Genomic DNA, 17,908 nt, shown 5'->3' with positions numbered 1-17,908 from the left:
GGTAAATTGAGGACCCAGTTTGTGGGGGCAATAAGCTGATTTTGTATAAATATACAAAAGTATGAAGGCTATTGCTTGACGCATTGTAAGCCGCCCTGAGTCTCCGGAGAAGGGCGGCATATAAATCAAATTAAAAAAAAAAAATAGGGAATACAACCCTAACCCATAACTGCTCACACGAATGCATTCTGGACCAATTGTAGCTTCCAGGGTTAGCCCCATGTACAGCAGGTTGCAACAGGCAAAGCAGGAGGTGATTAGTGCATGAATCATTTAACTTCTCAGATTTTGTTTTAATTTGGCAAGCATTATCTTCTTACAAGGCTTAGTATTACTTGCTATTTTAGTTTCATCAAGAAATTAAAATAATTGTAGCAATAGCATTTAGACTACTATATATACAGTATGTATAGTCAGTGGTGGGATTCAAATAATTTAACAACCGGTTCTCTGCCCTAATGATTTCTTCCAACAACCAGTTCACCAAACTGCTCAGAAAGTTAACAACCCGAAGTGGTGCGAACTGGTTGAATCCCATCACTGTTTATAGTGCTTTACAGCCCTCTCTAATCAGTTTACAGAGTCAGCATACTGCCCTCAACAATCTGGGTCCTCATTTTACCGACTTCAGAAGAATGAAAGATTGAGTCAACCTTCAGTCTGTCAGGATCAAACTCCTGGCAGTGGGCAGAGTTAGCCTGTAATAATGCATTCTAGCCACTGTGCCACCACGGCTTTCAGGTTGACCTCTTTTTTTTTTTAATGAAATGTTTCAAGTTGATTTGGTCAACTCCCAACTAGTCTCAGATGAAATGGACCATCTTATAAATGATCAATTTGGAGTCTGAGCCAAATTTTGTGACCTGTGGATGTCCTTAACAGAAATGTGTCCTTTTATTCCAGTTCAAGGGTCAAGCATAATTAGAGGTAAATGAGTAAAGGTCCTTCCATCCCTACTTCAACCAGTCCCTTCAGCGTAAGGGACCTACCTTCTCAATAAGATCTAAGCATTCTGCGTTATCCATCCAATCAATGGCTTCCCAGATGATTCCCTCTCTGCCAAAGAAAAATACAAAGCCAATTAAGCACTCATTTGCAGAAAAGAGTTAAAAAACACAAATCATTGCAGTTACAGAAGAAAGAGAAAAATGAAGAAAGGAATAAACGTACCACCCTTAAACTAAAAAGAAGCACTGATGTATGTAAAACTTCCATACAGTGGAGAAAAGGATAATACTGTACCATTTCCTTAATACTCTTTCACATGGTAGAATGTATGTGACCAAACACTCTTCCTCTTTTAAGCAGCTTTCTCATCCTTTAGCCAAAAGCAAGGCTTCTCCTAATCGCCAGAATGAGAAATGAAAACAAGAGATATCCCCGCTGTTTGATAGTCTCATTTTTCTACCTGTTGTACTCAAGCTGCTCCAGGGAGAAGATGTGCTTGTTGAAGTACTCTTGGAGCTTCTCATTTGCATAGTTAATGTTAAACTGTTCAAAACGATTTGCCTGTCCATGACAAAAGAAACCAATAATTAATTCCTTTCATCTTGATCTGGGGAAAATCCTATTTCCCTCAAAGACTGCAAAGAACCGGGGAAACAAGGATGGGCTGGTGGATGTACTTATCATCAGCCTATGCCCTAAACTGTCAATTGATGCAAGGGTTGGCACAAAACTTCACAAAACATAGAATGTAAGATAGAAAACAAAAGATGTAGTAAGGACTCAAGGCCCGTGGGCTGGATCTGGCCTGTGGAGTGCTTAGATCTGGCCCGTGGGGCCGCCCTGGAAACAGCAAAGGACTGGCCCGCAGTGCCTCTGCCAGTGAAAATGGAGCTCGGGAGGCTGTTGCAGCCAAAAACAGAGCTTGTGAGGGCTGTGGGCAGACTGCTCTGTTTCTGCTGGCAAAGGGTTGCAGGAAGCTGTCACAGCCGAAAACAGAGCTCTGGAGCCCGTTTTCGCAGGCAGAGTGCTCGGGCCACCATAGGCACGCCCAACACGGTTGACGTCAAGCTAGCCATGTTCACCCTGGTTACACCCACCCTAGCCCCCCAAGTTCAACCACAACCCTGATGTGGCCTTCAATGAAATTGAGTTTGATACCCCTGGTCTTGAGGAAAACAAAACAAAAACAAAACCCAAACTGCCTTCTCCCAAGGGGAAACATCTATTATAACAGATTATAATAACCTTCTGTCTTTCAGATTTATTGGGATTTCAACACTTATTAAGCGCAAGCCATCATGTATTAGTGACAACTGGCATTTGTAGTCCTGACATATCTATAGGAAGGCTGTAATAAATATTCATGCCCTTATGAATCATTCCCATAATACATCCCACGATGTATACAGTCATAGACCGAAAAAACTTCATTATCCAAGTTTCGGAACTTTCTTGAGGACCTTATCTTGCTGATCATCCTCTCTGTGTCACTACTACCATCCCATCCCATCCCATCCCATCCCATCCCATCCCATCCCATCCCATCCCATCCCATCCCATCTTCAGATATCACCTTATTTTTTTACATGCATCACTACTATCTTTGTCCACAATCTACAATATATAAATTGTAGACAAAGATTGTAGATCTTTTTCTACAAACGACAATCTACAAAGATCTACACGATCTTTGCTACGATCTACAACAGCTTAATTTCTGACCTGGAAATTCTCAAAACCAAAGATATCCAAGATTCCCACAGATTTAAAATTTTCTTTCCCTTTGATCTTTGAGTTAATTTTTCCAATGATCCATGAGAAGCACTGTGAATAAAGGGCCATAGCAAGAGAGTCTCTGGAGTCAGTAGCCTAGGAGCAAATAGGGAGGAAGACATTTTATCACTTATCATGGTCATGCATGACGGGAAATAAATTACATCATTTGAAAAAGAGCTAGGGAAAAAAAAGTAATGTTTTACAAGAACCAAGCTGAACTCAGGGTGATTAAATGGATATATCCATAAAACTGTCCTGGCAAAATACAGGAGTAATTTGTCATGGCTTTCTTCTAAGATGTTTCTTCAATTTCAACTTCCCAGTCTTGTCTACAGCCCTACTAATTCCTGCTGGTCTCCCATCCAGCCACTAAGCAAAGCAGAGCATGCTTACCGTCCAAGCCAGACAAGATTAGTGCTGCCATCTTTTGAGACAATTGTAGTGTAGCATATTATTAGGTGCCTCAAGAAGTAGACATAGCCAGAAAAACTTCAGCATTTGAACATGCTTACTGGAAAATGAATTGTTAAGAGGAAAGACCTAGTGCCTGCACTGCCCAAAATGAATTGCTTCTCACCAATCAAGTATTTTCATTCCAACTACGACCAGTTAGATTAAAGTACTACAAACTGGAGTCTTTTGGTACGTATTTTTAATTGAAAAATCTCTACATTTAGAAGACTAGGTTAGTTTTCTCCTTAACACACAAAACTTTCATGAACAGAACCTTTTCCTAGTATGCTACTCCATTGCTCACCCCTTCAATTCCTCTTTGTTCATATAAGACTTCACAATTACTTCTTAAGCCATTATTTCTGAGAACTGAGTTCTAGATAGCTTAAACATCTCATCACTACTGCCTATGTGTGTGAAAGAGGCTAAAGATGGGGAGAATAGATGGAGGCGGGGCCAGTCAGAGGTGGTATTTACCGGTTCTCCGTACTACTCAAAATTTCTGCTACCAGTTTTCCAGAACTGGTCAGAACCTGCCGAATACCACCTCTGCTGTACTCCTTCTAATTCATTGGTTGCAATATATGAAAGTAAAGGTAGGGAAGAATTGGGCAAAATTATTTGAGGTTTCTAACTAAACATTATTGAAGATATATGGGGCAGCTACATATTCCTCCTAACATATACAGTATTTAAGGCCTCTGCCAATTCCCTTAATGAAGTACAAAGACAAGGGGAACCCTAGTGGTCAGACTGCATAGTCATCCAACATCTCAGTTACATCTTTCAGATTAGTGCCTATCTTTCCATATCCAGCAGTGGGACACAGGCAGGGGCAACAGAGACACACAGCCATAGGCATTCTGTCAAAGCCTTCATTGACTGTATTTAGCTCCTTCTGCTTAACATACTCCAAATGTCAAAGTTTGGAATGGTAATGAGCTTTGAGTACAATGCAAGCTGACTAAGATCTCCAGCCTTCTCAGCCAAAATGGAATTTGACAACAGCTGACTGCTGTCCCTGGAGGGAGAAAAGGGCCATTTAGAAGCAAGAAGCCTAATTAGCAAAGAAAGGTTACCCTTACTGTTAAGAACCTTAGCTTGCTATTTTTGCACCAGTCAATGATGGGAAGAGTTATGCACGATACCCTTTGCTTATATTCATGTTTCATACAAGCACCAAAGCTAGACTTTGGCATTTTTGGAGTCTTAGCTTTTCAATGCAATTAGTCCATTTTAGGAGCTAAATAGCATATGAGTAGAAATTATCTGGACTGTGGCTAGATGGGGAAAATGAAAAATACCCCCAGAAGGCAGCAATGATTAAATATTTCCATATTTCTGCCAGGAAAACTACATCAATGTGTCTAGAAATCCACCAGAAGTCAAGCTTGATTCAAGGAGCTTGATTCCATCATCAGGTAAAGAGCTAGAGTTCATTCAAACCTTATAAGAATTCTTTGACTTCCTAAGGAAGTATTTTGCACTTTTTTCTTTCTTTAGAATTTACAACAGATACAAAATCTGTGGAACTTCTCTGTTCCATTTCATGGAACCTGGAGCCTCACAAATACTAGCACCACTAGTGGTCTGTGTCAAACATTGCCATGCTGTGTGTTAACAGGCAGCTTGCTAGATGAAAGCAAGCAACAGTATTGGGGTCCCGCTGCTTTAGAGGAAAGCTAGTGAAGAGAAAGATACACCATACCAAATCCACCTTGTTTCTCGGCCAATACATAAGCAGAATTCTTCTATTTACACGTTTTCACATTTTTCTAGTGCTTTTCTTTGCTGCATCCTCTAAAAAGAGTTTTTACAAGTGTAGTTTGCAGGGTGAGTTCTGTAAAATCCGCCTATTAATTTTTTTTCATAAACATTGTTCCACATGTCCTTGTTTACATTGTACCAACATCCATGGCATCCATCTGTTAACCAAGCTGATCCACCCATTCTCTCTTCCATTCCAATAGCTGCCTTTATTACCCAGGCTTATTCTTAAGTCTTAAGTCCTGAAGCACTAAGAATGTTCCAGGAATCCTTCTCTTCTGGGAATAAGTAATATATCATCAAATAAAGGCCTCCCTCAAATGACGTTTCCCTTTAATACTCATGGGAATACTGCCATCCAGGGGCAATCTCCCTTCATAGCAAATATGAACTGCAAAGCAGCTAATGACTAACTCACCTGTTCCACAGTGAGGGGAGAGCTAATTTCTTCCCCACGTAGAAACATGGATCTTTGAGTAAGTACCTCAGACAGCTGGAAGGTGTCCAAGCCAAGCAGTTCACTGACATTATGCAGCACTAGGAGACAAGACAATTGAGAACTGAGAATAAGAGATGTTACTTCTCTTTTTGGTAGGAAGCATAAGTTACGCAAACTTCTTCACAAAGTGGAGACTAAGCAACAATGGTGAAGATCTTATGCTAAGAAGATTTTATTAGTATGTGACAACAGCTCTGAGATATTTATTCTCCCAAAATTTAATTGAGAGATCCTTGTTCCTCAAGGTGGAAAACCCAGAGTATGGTTACTTGGCACTTCAGAAGGGAAGAAAGTTGCTCCCTGTAACATATACTGTTAAAGACAAACAATTCTTTTCCACTGTGATGCTAAAATACTTTATTCATTTGTTAAGCTACTAAATGAAAAGAGAACATTGAGACAGAGAAATTTAATAACAGATTGGTTAGGAAACACCACAAAGGCAAGATACATACATAAACCCTTTCATAAACCAACTTGGAATTTGTTTTTTAAATTTTAAACTGGAAAATAGCTGCAATCCTGGGAATCCATTTACCTGTCAGCAATGCAGAAAAATATAAAAAGGCCACAATAGTCTAGTTGCTTAATTATTGGTATGCACCACAATTACGAGGGAAGAGCAGATTCCAGGTGAGGATTCATTCACAATAAGCACCACGTACCAGTTTTTGTGGTAATCTGAGCTCCTCCAGCAGTCATGAACTCAATGTTTCCAAGTTGTAGAATGCCAGATATAAGTTTGAAGATGTCTCTGATCTCTTCAGAACTGAATCCCATGACTTCAAATGCAGTCTGTTCAAAACACATTCAGAATCATTATGACACTTTCAAGAAGCCAGGTGTTTCTGTACAGATAGCTAACTAGTGCTTCCAGTTACTTGACACTATTGTGTTTAAAAAAGATTATGCAAAGTAGCACTGGAAAAACAAATTCCATGAAGGAGGAATCACGATAAAAGCCTTGCTTGGAATAATGGCTCTTACTCTGGTGTTAAGATGATAATTCAAATGCTATGCTAATACATTCATCTTCTCTATAATGTATTAAGAAAGTTCACTGTACATCCTCTGTAAAGATGTTCTCTGTACATTCACTGTAATGATGTTATAAATTAAAGTTAGATACCCAAACCCACTTAGTAGGATGGAGCACTACAATATGTAGTGAAATTTACTTTCAAGAGGTTTAAGGAATATGTTGTGTAACGCTCAATTGTGTGGAATGGAACCTTAATGTTTCAATAATACCAAAAAGAATCTTAGCTCTCATTCACATGTTCCTAAATTCTTATTGCAACTTCTATGTTTCTTCTAAAGAACAAAGATAAGTTATACAGTAATATGATCCTGGAATTAGCAGCTCATGGTACATAGCGGTACCCATTGATTTCCAAGTATTATGGCCAAATAGTAATTGATGCAGTAATAGAGTCAATGTACAACTTGCTTCCTTGAATAATTCTTTAATTCTTGCCAACAAACTGCCAGAATAATACATTTGAAATTATCCATAGAATAAAGGAAAAAGGAGGAAAAATATCTGTGAAAACTTTATTCTGTTATTCCCCCTTTTTTCTTAAGCAGAAACTTATTCTCAACATTTTTGAGTTACAAAGGCAGCAAACAGTCAATCAATATTTGTCATGCTGCTACATAAATATCACAATCTGATCTCAATTTATTCAGCTAATATTTTCTTTTTTTTAAAAAAAGCACCATGCTAGCAATAGTATGGCTTCACGTTTTGGGATTCCAGTGTTCCTGATTTTTTTTTTAGAGATAATGAATATTTGAGCTTCTACAGATTTACTGAATCACATACAGGAATAATAATTACAATAGAAACTGATCATAACTGCATCTTATTAAGTGGAGGATTCAGACTTAATGGTTTTTAGATCTGCAAAGGAATTGTAATAAGATCTACTTATTTTCTGGGGCATTTGATTAGGATAATTCCCTCCTAATCCCTCCCTTTGTATATCTGTTTCTTGTCCCTACTCCATTGCCTACTTTCGTTATGTAGCTTCTATGCAGGACTTTGCTTTTAAAGCATTCTATAAATAATAAATGCCCGATTATTTTATCTCTTACTTTCTCCACCTTGAAAAATAGTATCCAGATTTTTGTAGACTAAATGATTCCCTCAGATATTTCCTCCAAGTAAAAGGAACAGGCATGATAAAGCAGGCATTCAAGAAACAGAAAGACAAAATACTGGTGGGAAGATGAGACTTGTCTTCAAATTACATTACTTCAGTCTAAATAGACTCTAATTGTCATTAAACAATGCACGTCATTATCAGGCACCACATTCAAGAGTGCAAAACCCCTCTTGGCCTGTGGGCATTTTGCTCCCCCCAATCTGCCTTCATGCAAAGAAGCAACTGGCATATTTTTCTTTTAATAAAGCCCGGGGGGGGGGGGTTAGCAGAGAAATCCATCCATCAAATTTTGCCCAGAGTCAAGGAAGAAACTCACCATAACTTTGCTGAACATCTCTTGGTCATCCAGGTCCTCGTTGATTATACAACCAGACTGGTTAAGGTAACGATAGTTCTTGGGTTCTAGCAAGTGGAGTCCTTCTATAAAAAAAAGCAGCTCCCAGAAGGAGAAATAAAACAGTTCAGGACCAGAACAGAAGGACAGAGAAAAGAAGCAAATGCAATGAATATAGAGAAAGGAGACCAGCAAACATGAGCCAAAGGCCACAGCCTGGTTTTTTCATGTTCTGATCCCAAAAGTGGCACGTATAAACATTCCCAGTTTAACCCTGCAGGATGAAACAAAGCATGGAAAACAGTAGACTGGTTAGCCCTGCATGGCCAGCACTGCCGAAATAAATATCTTGCCTGCTGGGAAATAAAACTAATGTAGAGAATAGAGAGTGGTCAGGTGTTCCACTCCTGGGGATAATCCACTTATATGATCGCTAAAAGTCAACACTGATTTGATGGCATAAAATCAGTCCATTGGTTAAAGTGTTCCTCTGAGTAAAAGAAAGAGTCGATAGGATTCTGCTTATGGGAAAAGCAGAATTGTTACATATAAATGCAGGAAAGTGAGACAAATAGTTTTCTTTGGTTTCTTTTAATGAACAGCAGCCTTGGGAAGACAGCATCTTCAGTTTGAATGTACATTGGCCGGTAAATTCAACTGGAAAGGGGATGAATTTTGAGTGAAAAATATTTATAGTAGATAAAGGATTTATTCGCCTATGCTTGCTGCAGTTGCTCAACTCAACATGCGATTCGGTGAAGCTGCTTTCATTTAAAAATGGCTGCTTTGCCTTCGGGGTGAGAATACTGCCTGAACCTCTATCTCATAGGCTACAATATTTTCCAGGCACCTACTTACTGGCATGCTAGAAAAATACAGCTGGCAATACAGACATCTTCCTCATTGTTCTGTCAGTAGCATCTCCGTCAGAGACTGACCAGAGGAAGAATCAGATGTTTTTTTTCCCATCAATATTTATTACAACACTATTTTCAGTCTGATTTCCACAGTACTCTACATTTGACATGTGTTTGAGGCATATCCACAAATAATTCAGGGATGTAAGATTTGGTCATGAACTTTGAGATCAGCCTAAATAGGCAAATCTCATCCATTACATGAATTTTAATGTAAGTCCACAAATAATTCTAGTAACATTTTCCTCCTTCTGAAGCAACACTGTTGTTTTTCCTGTAAATCTACAGCTTGGTTAATATAGCATATTAAGATAGAAATAGGCTTTCTGATACATTTATCTGAACATATTTACGAAGATGGAGCAAAGCAACAGGACAGGGGTGTCAAACTTGCGGCATTACGTTGTCGTCACATGACATATCATGACTTTTCCCCCTTTCGCTAAACTGGACATGGGCCAGTTTACGTGACGTGATGCATCAGGCCCGTGGGCTGCGAGTTTGACACCTCTACAATAGGAGAAAAGGGTAACTGAAAAGATATAGCAGATTACTGTAGCTGACAGACTCATTCCATCTTTTTCAGGAAAAGAAAGGAATTCGGGGTGGGGGGGAAATCATCCTTCAAGACATTCAGGTTATGGGAATTCAAAGCAAGAAGGAATGATCTTGCAAGTGACAAGAAGGCCAGGGTATATAAATCAACGGTTTCATTTTCTCTACTTTTCTAATTCCGCTTAAAAACCCAATAAGGAATGATCTTAGTTGCTATATTTCCTGACATCAAGATGCTATAATCAGACCTGATTATACATTGGTGAGTCTATAGGATTCTCAGAGAACTGGCAGCCAATTAGTTCTGCCTTTCCTAGCCAATAGCAGAATGCAGAAAACGTTCAGCCAATCTGTGACCGCTTGCTGGCTAGTAACAGTATCTTGTCTGGTCCCTTGATTTGCATACCTGAACATATTCCCTCTAGTAACAGCTGCTTGAAATAGCACGTCCTAGTCAATGGACAGAATATGAGTGACATGGGGATATTTTGAGAACTTTGGTCACTGCTCAATTTTGGTATACTGTAATGCAATCAGTGGAGAAGTAATCCCATCTCACTACTGGCACTTGGGACTGCATCCCTGTGTAGAAGAGAGCTAAAATGGGAATTATGATCAGATGCAATACTATCACCAGCCCTCTTAGCCCCTCAGGTATCGTGCAAAACCTAAAACAGAAGCTGGATTGACAAGTTTGAGGCTCCCTCGCTTTCATTTCACCTGCAAGAAGAATGAATTATATAGACACAGCCCAGAGTGGTGACGGGATCATCATCTTGCTTAGAGTCGTGGAATTCCTTTGATCTTGGATAAAGTGGATGGGATGCTCTCTAGAACATTCTCTGTCACTAGTGGACTAGATCTATGCCTCTCCTTGCTCCTTTGTACAAATGGGGAAGAGGTAACTTTCTGAATCCAGGAAATTGTTAATGCCTCACTGTAGGAGGGAATGATGCTGCTGCCCTTGAAGGAGGCTATGGCGCAGCCCCTCCTGGCTGTGGTGAGTTCCTCCCTGGATCCAGAGCTGTTAGACCATTACTTGGCCCCCATATTTCCCTTTTAGGGGAAGGTTGATGAGATGGCGACAAGGAGCCAACTGTGGTGCACTCCAGAGGAAATAGATTACATGGGTGCTTTTGAGTCAGGCTTCAAGTTTGGGACATGGAATGGAGACAATATTGATTATATTAGCGGATTACTTTTGTCAGGACCTGGATGAGGATAGTGCACCAAAGTCTTTTGAATCTCTCAGTGACCCTTTGATACAATCGACCAGAGTTTTCTTCTAGATTGCCTATGGGAGTTGAGGATTGGACTGGTTCTGCTTTTTCCTCAGTGGCTGATTCCAGTCACTCACAGTAGGGGAAGGAGAAATTGGCCCGGTGGATAGTCTCTTGTAGGGTGCCACAGAGGTTGGACTTCTTTCCTCTCTTATCCTCTAGCAAGATAGAGTTACTGTTTATCAAGATTCTCTGTCTGCTCCAGTGGTATTTCATTAGGCTATATTTAAGGAAACAAGTCTATAACTTGTGGAGGGGGGGGAAGGGGTGTCCTTCTGAAATTTACAGCTCCTGCTAGAATAGCACGTATAGGTCATGGTGCACCTATTGTTGTTCTACTTGGGATGAGAGGACCTTACTGATTTATTCACACTCTTGTCAGCAGCCATTAAGACTACCGCAATGTGTGCTACACAAAGACTGCCTGGAAGCTACAGTTGGTTCATTGTACAGTGGCTCATGTGGTAGCTGGCATTTGCCAATAGGAACAGATTACACTAATGCTGTAAGCCTTACACTGGTTACCAATAGGAATAATGGCCCCAAAGCCCTATAACACCTCTCAGTTTTGAAATACTTCCAGAAGGCAATTAGGGTGGGTACCAACTGGGTAGCCCCTGAGAGGCTGTTCTAAAAGACCAGTACTGTCATTCAAAAGCAGCAGCACTGAACCTTGCCACCCCCCCCCCCACTCCCCAATGGTTTCTTCCAAATAGAATTTGACTGGTTCCAGTGGGAGAATGCGGACCTGTAGATCATTTGCACCAAGTCATATAGGGCTTTATAGGTTAGCACTGCCACTTTAAATTGCATCCACTGCATAGCAATGAGGACCTTTGGGAAATACTATTACCTCTTTGTTCCCTGCTGACACCAGCTAATAATGCATAGAAGATATGATAATTACGTTCTCCTGGGTTCTGGTGAACCACCCTGTTCTGTAAAAGGAAAACAGAAAGCGGTTAGCATAAACTCAACACACATGAGTAACACTCCCAATATTTATATGCACCATGTTTGGGTGCTTTAAGGAAAATGAAGCACCTTGGCTTCACACCTTTTTCACTTTATCACCAATATACAAAAATCCTGAATGGTGTCCACATTTTTTTCATTTAAATAGACAGATATCCATGCAGGAAGGAGTAAATTTCATATGACAATCATGGTCTATTACTCTTAATACCTATTCCTTCCCTGTTGTGTATCGAACTATGTGCTTCATTAAAAGTATGCGAATGTTCGCTTCATTTGTAAAAAAATGAAAACTTGCACGATCTTTCATCAAAAGTTTCCTATGGTTGCATCTACATAATAGTGGTTGTAAAGCAGGTTTGTTTGTTTGTTTGTTTGTTTGTTTGTTTGTTTGTTTGTTTGTTTGTTTGTTTTGGAAGAGGTGGTTAAGGAACAGATGATAGCATGGGCAAAAACATCGGACAGACTCTTTGCTTGTTTCATCTAGATCAGCATTTTTCAACCTTAGCAACTTTAATATGTATGGCTTCAACTCCTAGAATTCCCCAGACAATATGCTCACTGGAGAATTCTGGGAGCTAGTCACATATCTTAAAGTTGTTGAGGTTGAGAAATACTGATTTAGTCATAAGTATTAGATTAGTCTGATCTAATCTGCCTGCCTGATTGCAAGTAGAAGTATTTTAGACTCTCCTGGGCATGACAGATGGCAAATATGACAAAAATGTAACCTATTTAATATTGCATATACTTACCGCGGCAAGACTAGCATTTGCTCAAAAATGGAAGTGTAAAGAAATACCCTCAGAAGAAGAAGTAATACACAAAATTTACAGCTGTGCAGAGATGGACAGACTTACTTTAGAACTCAAAGACAAAAGTGAATCAACACACTATAATTTATAATTGGTTAGATAAGAGGAAGAATGCCAAAAACAAGGGATAACGAATGTCTGGAAATGTATATATCAATGTATATTAATATATCAATGTATATTGAACTTGTGAATGTAATATTGGTTTATTAAATACATGCATAGTTGGTTAGGAAGTAAAATACTGTATTCTTGATATATAATGATGTAGGAGATGTGTAAATTTGTATATAGAGCAAGGAATAGATTATTTATTAACTTGATTTTGACATAAATGTTAGAATCCAGAGACACTGAGCAATGTCCATTGTTTTACTTTTAAAACTAATAAAATAATAATAATTTTTTAAAAAGAAGTATTTTAGACTCTCATATTTTTGTTTCCAGAAAACTTTTCTTTGACTTTTTCAGTTCTAAAATAAAATGCAACTGGAAATGATGAATGTCTGAATCAATACACGGTGTAGCTGTTCACACTGAGCAACATTAATACAACAGAGAAATTAAATATACTATCCTGGAAAAGAGAAGCATGGGAAGCTCATTTCTGAGATGATAAAGAACTAATTAGAAATAAATCTAAATAAAATATTTGGCAGTTGCTAGGGACATAGCCTAGTTTTGCTAAGAATACTCAATGGCGCTATGTTCAATATCATTCCCCGATTGCTTTTACAGCACTCTTCTCAAAAGGAGTGTTGGGAAAACAAAACAAAACAAATGAGAACAAACTTCACTCACCTTTTCCAATAAATCTGAGCAACAAGTTAAGAAATAAATGTCATTACGACTCTCTTATAAACATATTCTCCGATAGCTGGCATAAAAACTTGGAAATGAATTCAAATATTGTTGTAACTAAATTATAAGCGATGTTTTGTTTCCTAAATCTAAAGAATTAAAGAGTTACAATTTTTTCCTGAACTTTGAAAGAGAAAAATGCAATTGATGGAGAGCTGGGAGAATTTCATAAAAAGTATTTATAGTGTAATTTCTCCACCTCATTTATGGAATTTACAGAAGGCTGCTTCATCATTGCCATCTATAAATTAACTGTACGGATGGTTTATTGGTTCCATTCTTTCGTAATCGAGAGGTGAGCAATATATGAAGAGCTGCCATTCAAATAAAGGATACAGTCTGTGACCCTCCCTCCCTGGATATGCCCATGCTGAGAAAAATGTAGCTGGATGAATTTGCCAAAGCGGCTAGAATTGTTGTTATAGACTGTCTTGGCATTTCCAAAAGCTTCCAGGACTGGGCTTTAGTGAAAAAAAGAAAATTAGATTTGTTTGGCAGGAACATTAGATAGGTTTACACAGAATACATTTTTCAACAATACAAGTCTGATATAGATTATATATTGATATATATTGATATATCAATACAAGTATGATATAGAGACCGTTTAGATGTTGACAAAGCTTTTGCTAAAAGAAAGTTTGTAGCCTTGAAAACTGTAAAGAATAACCTCAAAAATGCATAACATTTGGGTGCCATGATCCTTAGTGGTCCTATAATTAACAGAAGCAGAAAGAATGTGCAAATATTGTAAATTTTACATATTGTACATCCTCTCTTAGTGCAGAAAAGTTCTTGTTTTAAGATAGCTGGTTTGATTTTTTCAAGTCCCTGGGGGGAATTCAATGAAGCTTGCACAATTTCCCCAAAAGATTCTCTATACCAGCTGCAACAATATTGCAGGGCATAAGAAATCTGCCTTTTCTCAGAGCTCCTGTGAAACAGAGCACCACAAAAGGCTGCAACCTAGGAATGTATGCCCCTGACATTGAGGATGTCAAATGTCATCATTCTCATCTCTTGAGAAACAATCTCCCCATTTCCTGCCCACAAACAGGAACTCCTTTTACCTGCTCTCGAGGATAGCTTCCTCCACACGGGTGGTCTTCTCCAAAGCAGAGCTACCCAAGGAGAACTGGCTCATGGCTGACAGAAACTTTAGCAGCAACTTGGTACTCTCTGTCTTTCCTGCTCCACTTTCTCCACTGTTAATAGACAGCCCAAGAAGAGCAAATCAAGGAATTCAAAATGGCAAGAATGATTCTGAAGTTTCCACCCATCTTTCAGTACCAGAAGTGGGACAAAGTGGGAAGCTGGTGGCCTCATTACTTCTCTCACCTGATCAGAATGCATTGGCTGTCATGACGCCTCCAGAGGCAGCTGTAGCACTCACTGGCTGTGGCAAAAATGTGAGGGGGCAGCTCCCCCAGGCAATGCTGTCGGTACAAGTCAATGGCGGATGCATCGTACAGCCCAGCAATGGGTTTGTAGGGATTCACAGAAACCAAGATAGAACCGATGCTTGTCTGCAAGAGAAGGGAAGGAAGGCAAACCATTTTGGGCTTTTTATGTTTTCTTAAAAACTGATAATTTGGAAGGAAGTGTGGTTTGTGAAATTAACAAGGTAGCTGAATGCTAGTTCCAAAGAACATAGAAGCATTGGAAGGAAAGGAAAACATTAAAGTTCCCGCCTTTGTTTGCTGGTGGCCTTCTACCGCTGCACCATAGAGAGTATTTTAACTTACTGCACCTGTGTATGGTTTGCCAATTGCACAATGGTAGATAGGACAGCACTACCAGGGTCAACATCATTGCCATGAGGATCATTGATTGCCCTCTCCCCTCTTTGGAAGAGCTTTATAGCTCCTGCTGCCTTAAGAAAGTTCAAACATTCTTAAAGATCCATCTCATCCTGGGCACCCTTTTTTTGAACTATTACCATCTGGAAGACGGTACAGGATAATAAAAACAAGGACAAATAGGCTGAAAAACAGCTTCTATCCCAGGGCAATAACCATATTGAATTCTACGGTATAGTGCAATATCGGGTTTTCAATTTCAATTATATAGAATGTAAAGGATGTGTGTTTGTGTTTTTATTTTTATAATTATAATGTACACTGAAGGCAGCATTTAATTTCGTTGTACCATGTGCAATGACAATAAAGTAAACTAAGAGAGATCTTAGATCTGTCTACTGCATGAAAATCCTGAATGGGAGACCTCACTTGCATTTTCCATTCCACTTACATATAGACAAGAACAATCTGGGCAAATTGTGTGTTTCTGTATACACATACATGAATAGGTGTGTACAGGCCTTGCCACCCAGCAATCAACTCACCCAAATGTATTATAATGTATTATGTGACCTCCAATTAATTCTTCAGGAACCAATAGGGTGGCAAGGAATAGTCTTGAAACTGTTATCTGGGAAGAGTTTGACTCTGTGACCCCTGATGACGTGGCAGGACTTTGGGGAGACTTAGTGCGGCCACATGTTTGCTGGACCCATGTCCCTCCTGGTTAATACTGGCTTCCCAGGAGGTTACACAAGGCTGGCTCCAGGGAATTATCAATGCTTCATTGAGTGAGGGTTACCTCCCCACAGCCTTGAAAGAGGCAGTGGTGAGGCCTCTCCTCAAGAAGCCTTCCCTGGACCTGGCAGTATTAGCCAACTACCGTCGCTTTGTGGCGAAGGTTGTTGAGAGTGTGGTCGCACGACAGTTTCCACAATACCTGGAGGAAACGTCTTATCTAGATCCATTCCAGTCGGGCTTCAGGCCCGGGTACAGCACGGAAACGGCATTGGTCGCATTGGTAGATGATCTCTGGAGGGCTCGGGACAGGGGTTGCTCCTCTGTTCTGGTCCTGTTAGACCTCCCAGCGGCTTTTGATACCATCGACCATGGTATCATGCTGCGCCGGTTGGAAGAGTTGGGGATGGGGGGCACTGTGTTACAGTGGTTCTCCTCCTTTCTCTCGGACCGGTCGCAGTTTGTGTTGGCAGGGGGGCAGAGGTCGACCTCGAGACGCCTCATATGTGGGGTGCCTTAGGAGTCAGTTCTCTTGCCCCTTTTGTTCAACATCTATGTGAAGCCGCTGGGTGAGATCATCCATGGCTTCGGGGTGAAGTACCACCAGTACACTGATGACACCCAGCTGTACATCTCCACCCCGGACCACCCCAATGATGCCCTTGAAGCGATGTCCTGGTGCCTGGAGGCCGTGCAGATCTGGATGGGGAGGAACAGGCTCAGGCTCAACCCATCCAAGACTGAGTGGCTGTGGTTTCCGGCATCCCGATATAGTCAGTTGACTCCATCACTGACTATTGGGGGCGAGTCCTTGGCCCCCACGGAGAGGGCTCGCAACTTGGGCGTCCTCCTGGATACACAGCTGTCCTTGGAGGAACATCTGATGGCTGTAGCTAGGGGGAGCTTTTATCAGGTTCGCCTGATCTGCCAGTTGTGGCCCTTCCTAGATCGGGATTCCTTGTGCACAGTCACTCATGCCCTTGTCACCTCTCGCCTGGACTACGGCAATGCTCTCTACATGGGGCTCCCCTTGAAGAGCACCCGGAGACTCCAGCTGGTCCAGAATGCGGCCGCGCAGGTAGTTACGGGAGCTGCATGGCGGTCCCACATAACACCTCTCCTGCATGAGCTGCACTGGCTCCCAGTGGTTTTCTGGTGCGCTTCAAGGTGTTGGTTATCACCTTTAAAGCGCTCCATGGCATACGACCTGGATATCTTCGAGACCGCCTGCTGCCACCAATGGCCTCCCACCGACCTGTGCGCTCCCACAGAGAGGGCCTCCTCAGGGTGCCATCGGCCAAACAATGTAGACTGGTGGCCCCCAGGGGGAGGGCCTTCTCTGTGGGGGCACCTGCCCTCTGGAATCAACTGCCCCCAGAGATACGAAGAATTCAAGACCTCGGTGCCTTCCGCCGTGCCCTAAAGACAATTGGTTTTAATGTTTGTATTTATGTTTTTACTTTCGCTGTACACTGCTCTGAGTCCTTCGGGAGAAGGGCGGTATATAAATTTGAAAAATAAATAAATAAATAAATAAATAAATAAATAAATAAATAAATAAATAAATAAATAGAAACTAGCACCCATGCTACTATATCAACTTTCCACAGTTTTATGCTTTTCTAATCCATTGAACTAGAGGTCCTACCCATCTTAGGTCATGAAAATCCCCATGTTCTGTTACCACCTTTCTTAATATAGTTGGCAGAACTGTGGGTAATTATAGAGCCCCTAGGTTGCCTCTTTCATGTTGCATAAAGAATAGTGAAATATCCAGAAGTCAGGCACCCCAATCAAAAAGAAGATTGAATAAAGATTTGGATTATTAAGAAAAAAAGAGAAGCCATTAAACAATAAATAGGAAGCCTTCTTCAGACCTACAGAATATCAAGTAATCAAAAGAACGATCTCTCTTTTTTTTTTTTTATTGTATAAAAAATGTAACTGCAACAAAGCAGAAGGAAAAGCACCTGCTGGCAGTTATTACAAGTTTATTTTAATGTTTCTCCAAACAACCCTTTTT

The 17,908-nt window shown here is 40.4% G+C and overlaps 1 protein-coding gene across 1 annotated transcript in view; it reads right to left on the bottom strand.

Moving 5' to 3' along the window:
- LOC139327144 (unconventional myosin-X-like) overlaps window positions 1-17,908 on the bottom strand; it is a 126,707-nt gene that overhangs the window by 60,047 nt on the left and 48,752 nt on the right. Inside the window, exons 4-14 of the mRNA XM_070956857.1 lie at window positions 14,687-14,874; window positions 14,419-14,553; window positions 13,685-13,809; window positions 13,289-13,302; window positions 11,551-11,635; window positions 7,928-8,031; window positions 6,109-6,238; window positions 5,363-5,481; window positions 2,671-2,817; window positions 1,409-1,509; window positions 990-1,056 (exon numbers count right to left, since the gene is read on the bottom strand). Coding sequence (XP_070812958.1) covers window positions 990-1,056; window positions 1,409-1,509; window positions 2,671-2,817; window positions 5,363-5,481; window positions 6,109-6,238; window positions 7,928-8,031; window positions 11,551-11,635; window positions 13,289-13,302; window positions 13,685-13,809; window positions 14,419-14,553; window positions 14,687-14,874 — 1,215 coding nt within the window. The remainder of the gene's footprint in view (window positions 1-989; window positions 1,057-1,408; window positions 1,510-2,670; window positions 2,818-5,362; window positions 5,482-6,108; window positions 6,239-7,927; window positions 8,032-11,550; window positions 11,636-13,288; window positions 13,303-13,684; window positions 13,810-14,418; window positions 14,554-14,686; window positions 14,875-17,908) is intronic.

The sequence above is a fragment of the Pituophis catenifer genome, unplaced genomic scaffold (assembly GCF_029215685.1).
Source record: "Pituophis catenifer annectens isolate HBS135680 unplaced genomic scaffold, rPitCat1.0.hap2 SCAF_1, whole genome shotgun sequence".
Taxonomy (NCBI): Eukaryota; Metazoa; Chordata; class Lepidosauria; order Squamata; family Colubridae; genus Pituophis; species Pituophis catenifer.
The sequence above is the reverse complement of the archived record's forward strand: the minus strand, read 5'-3'. Positions and strand labels throughout refer to the sequence as shown.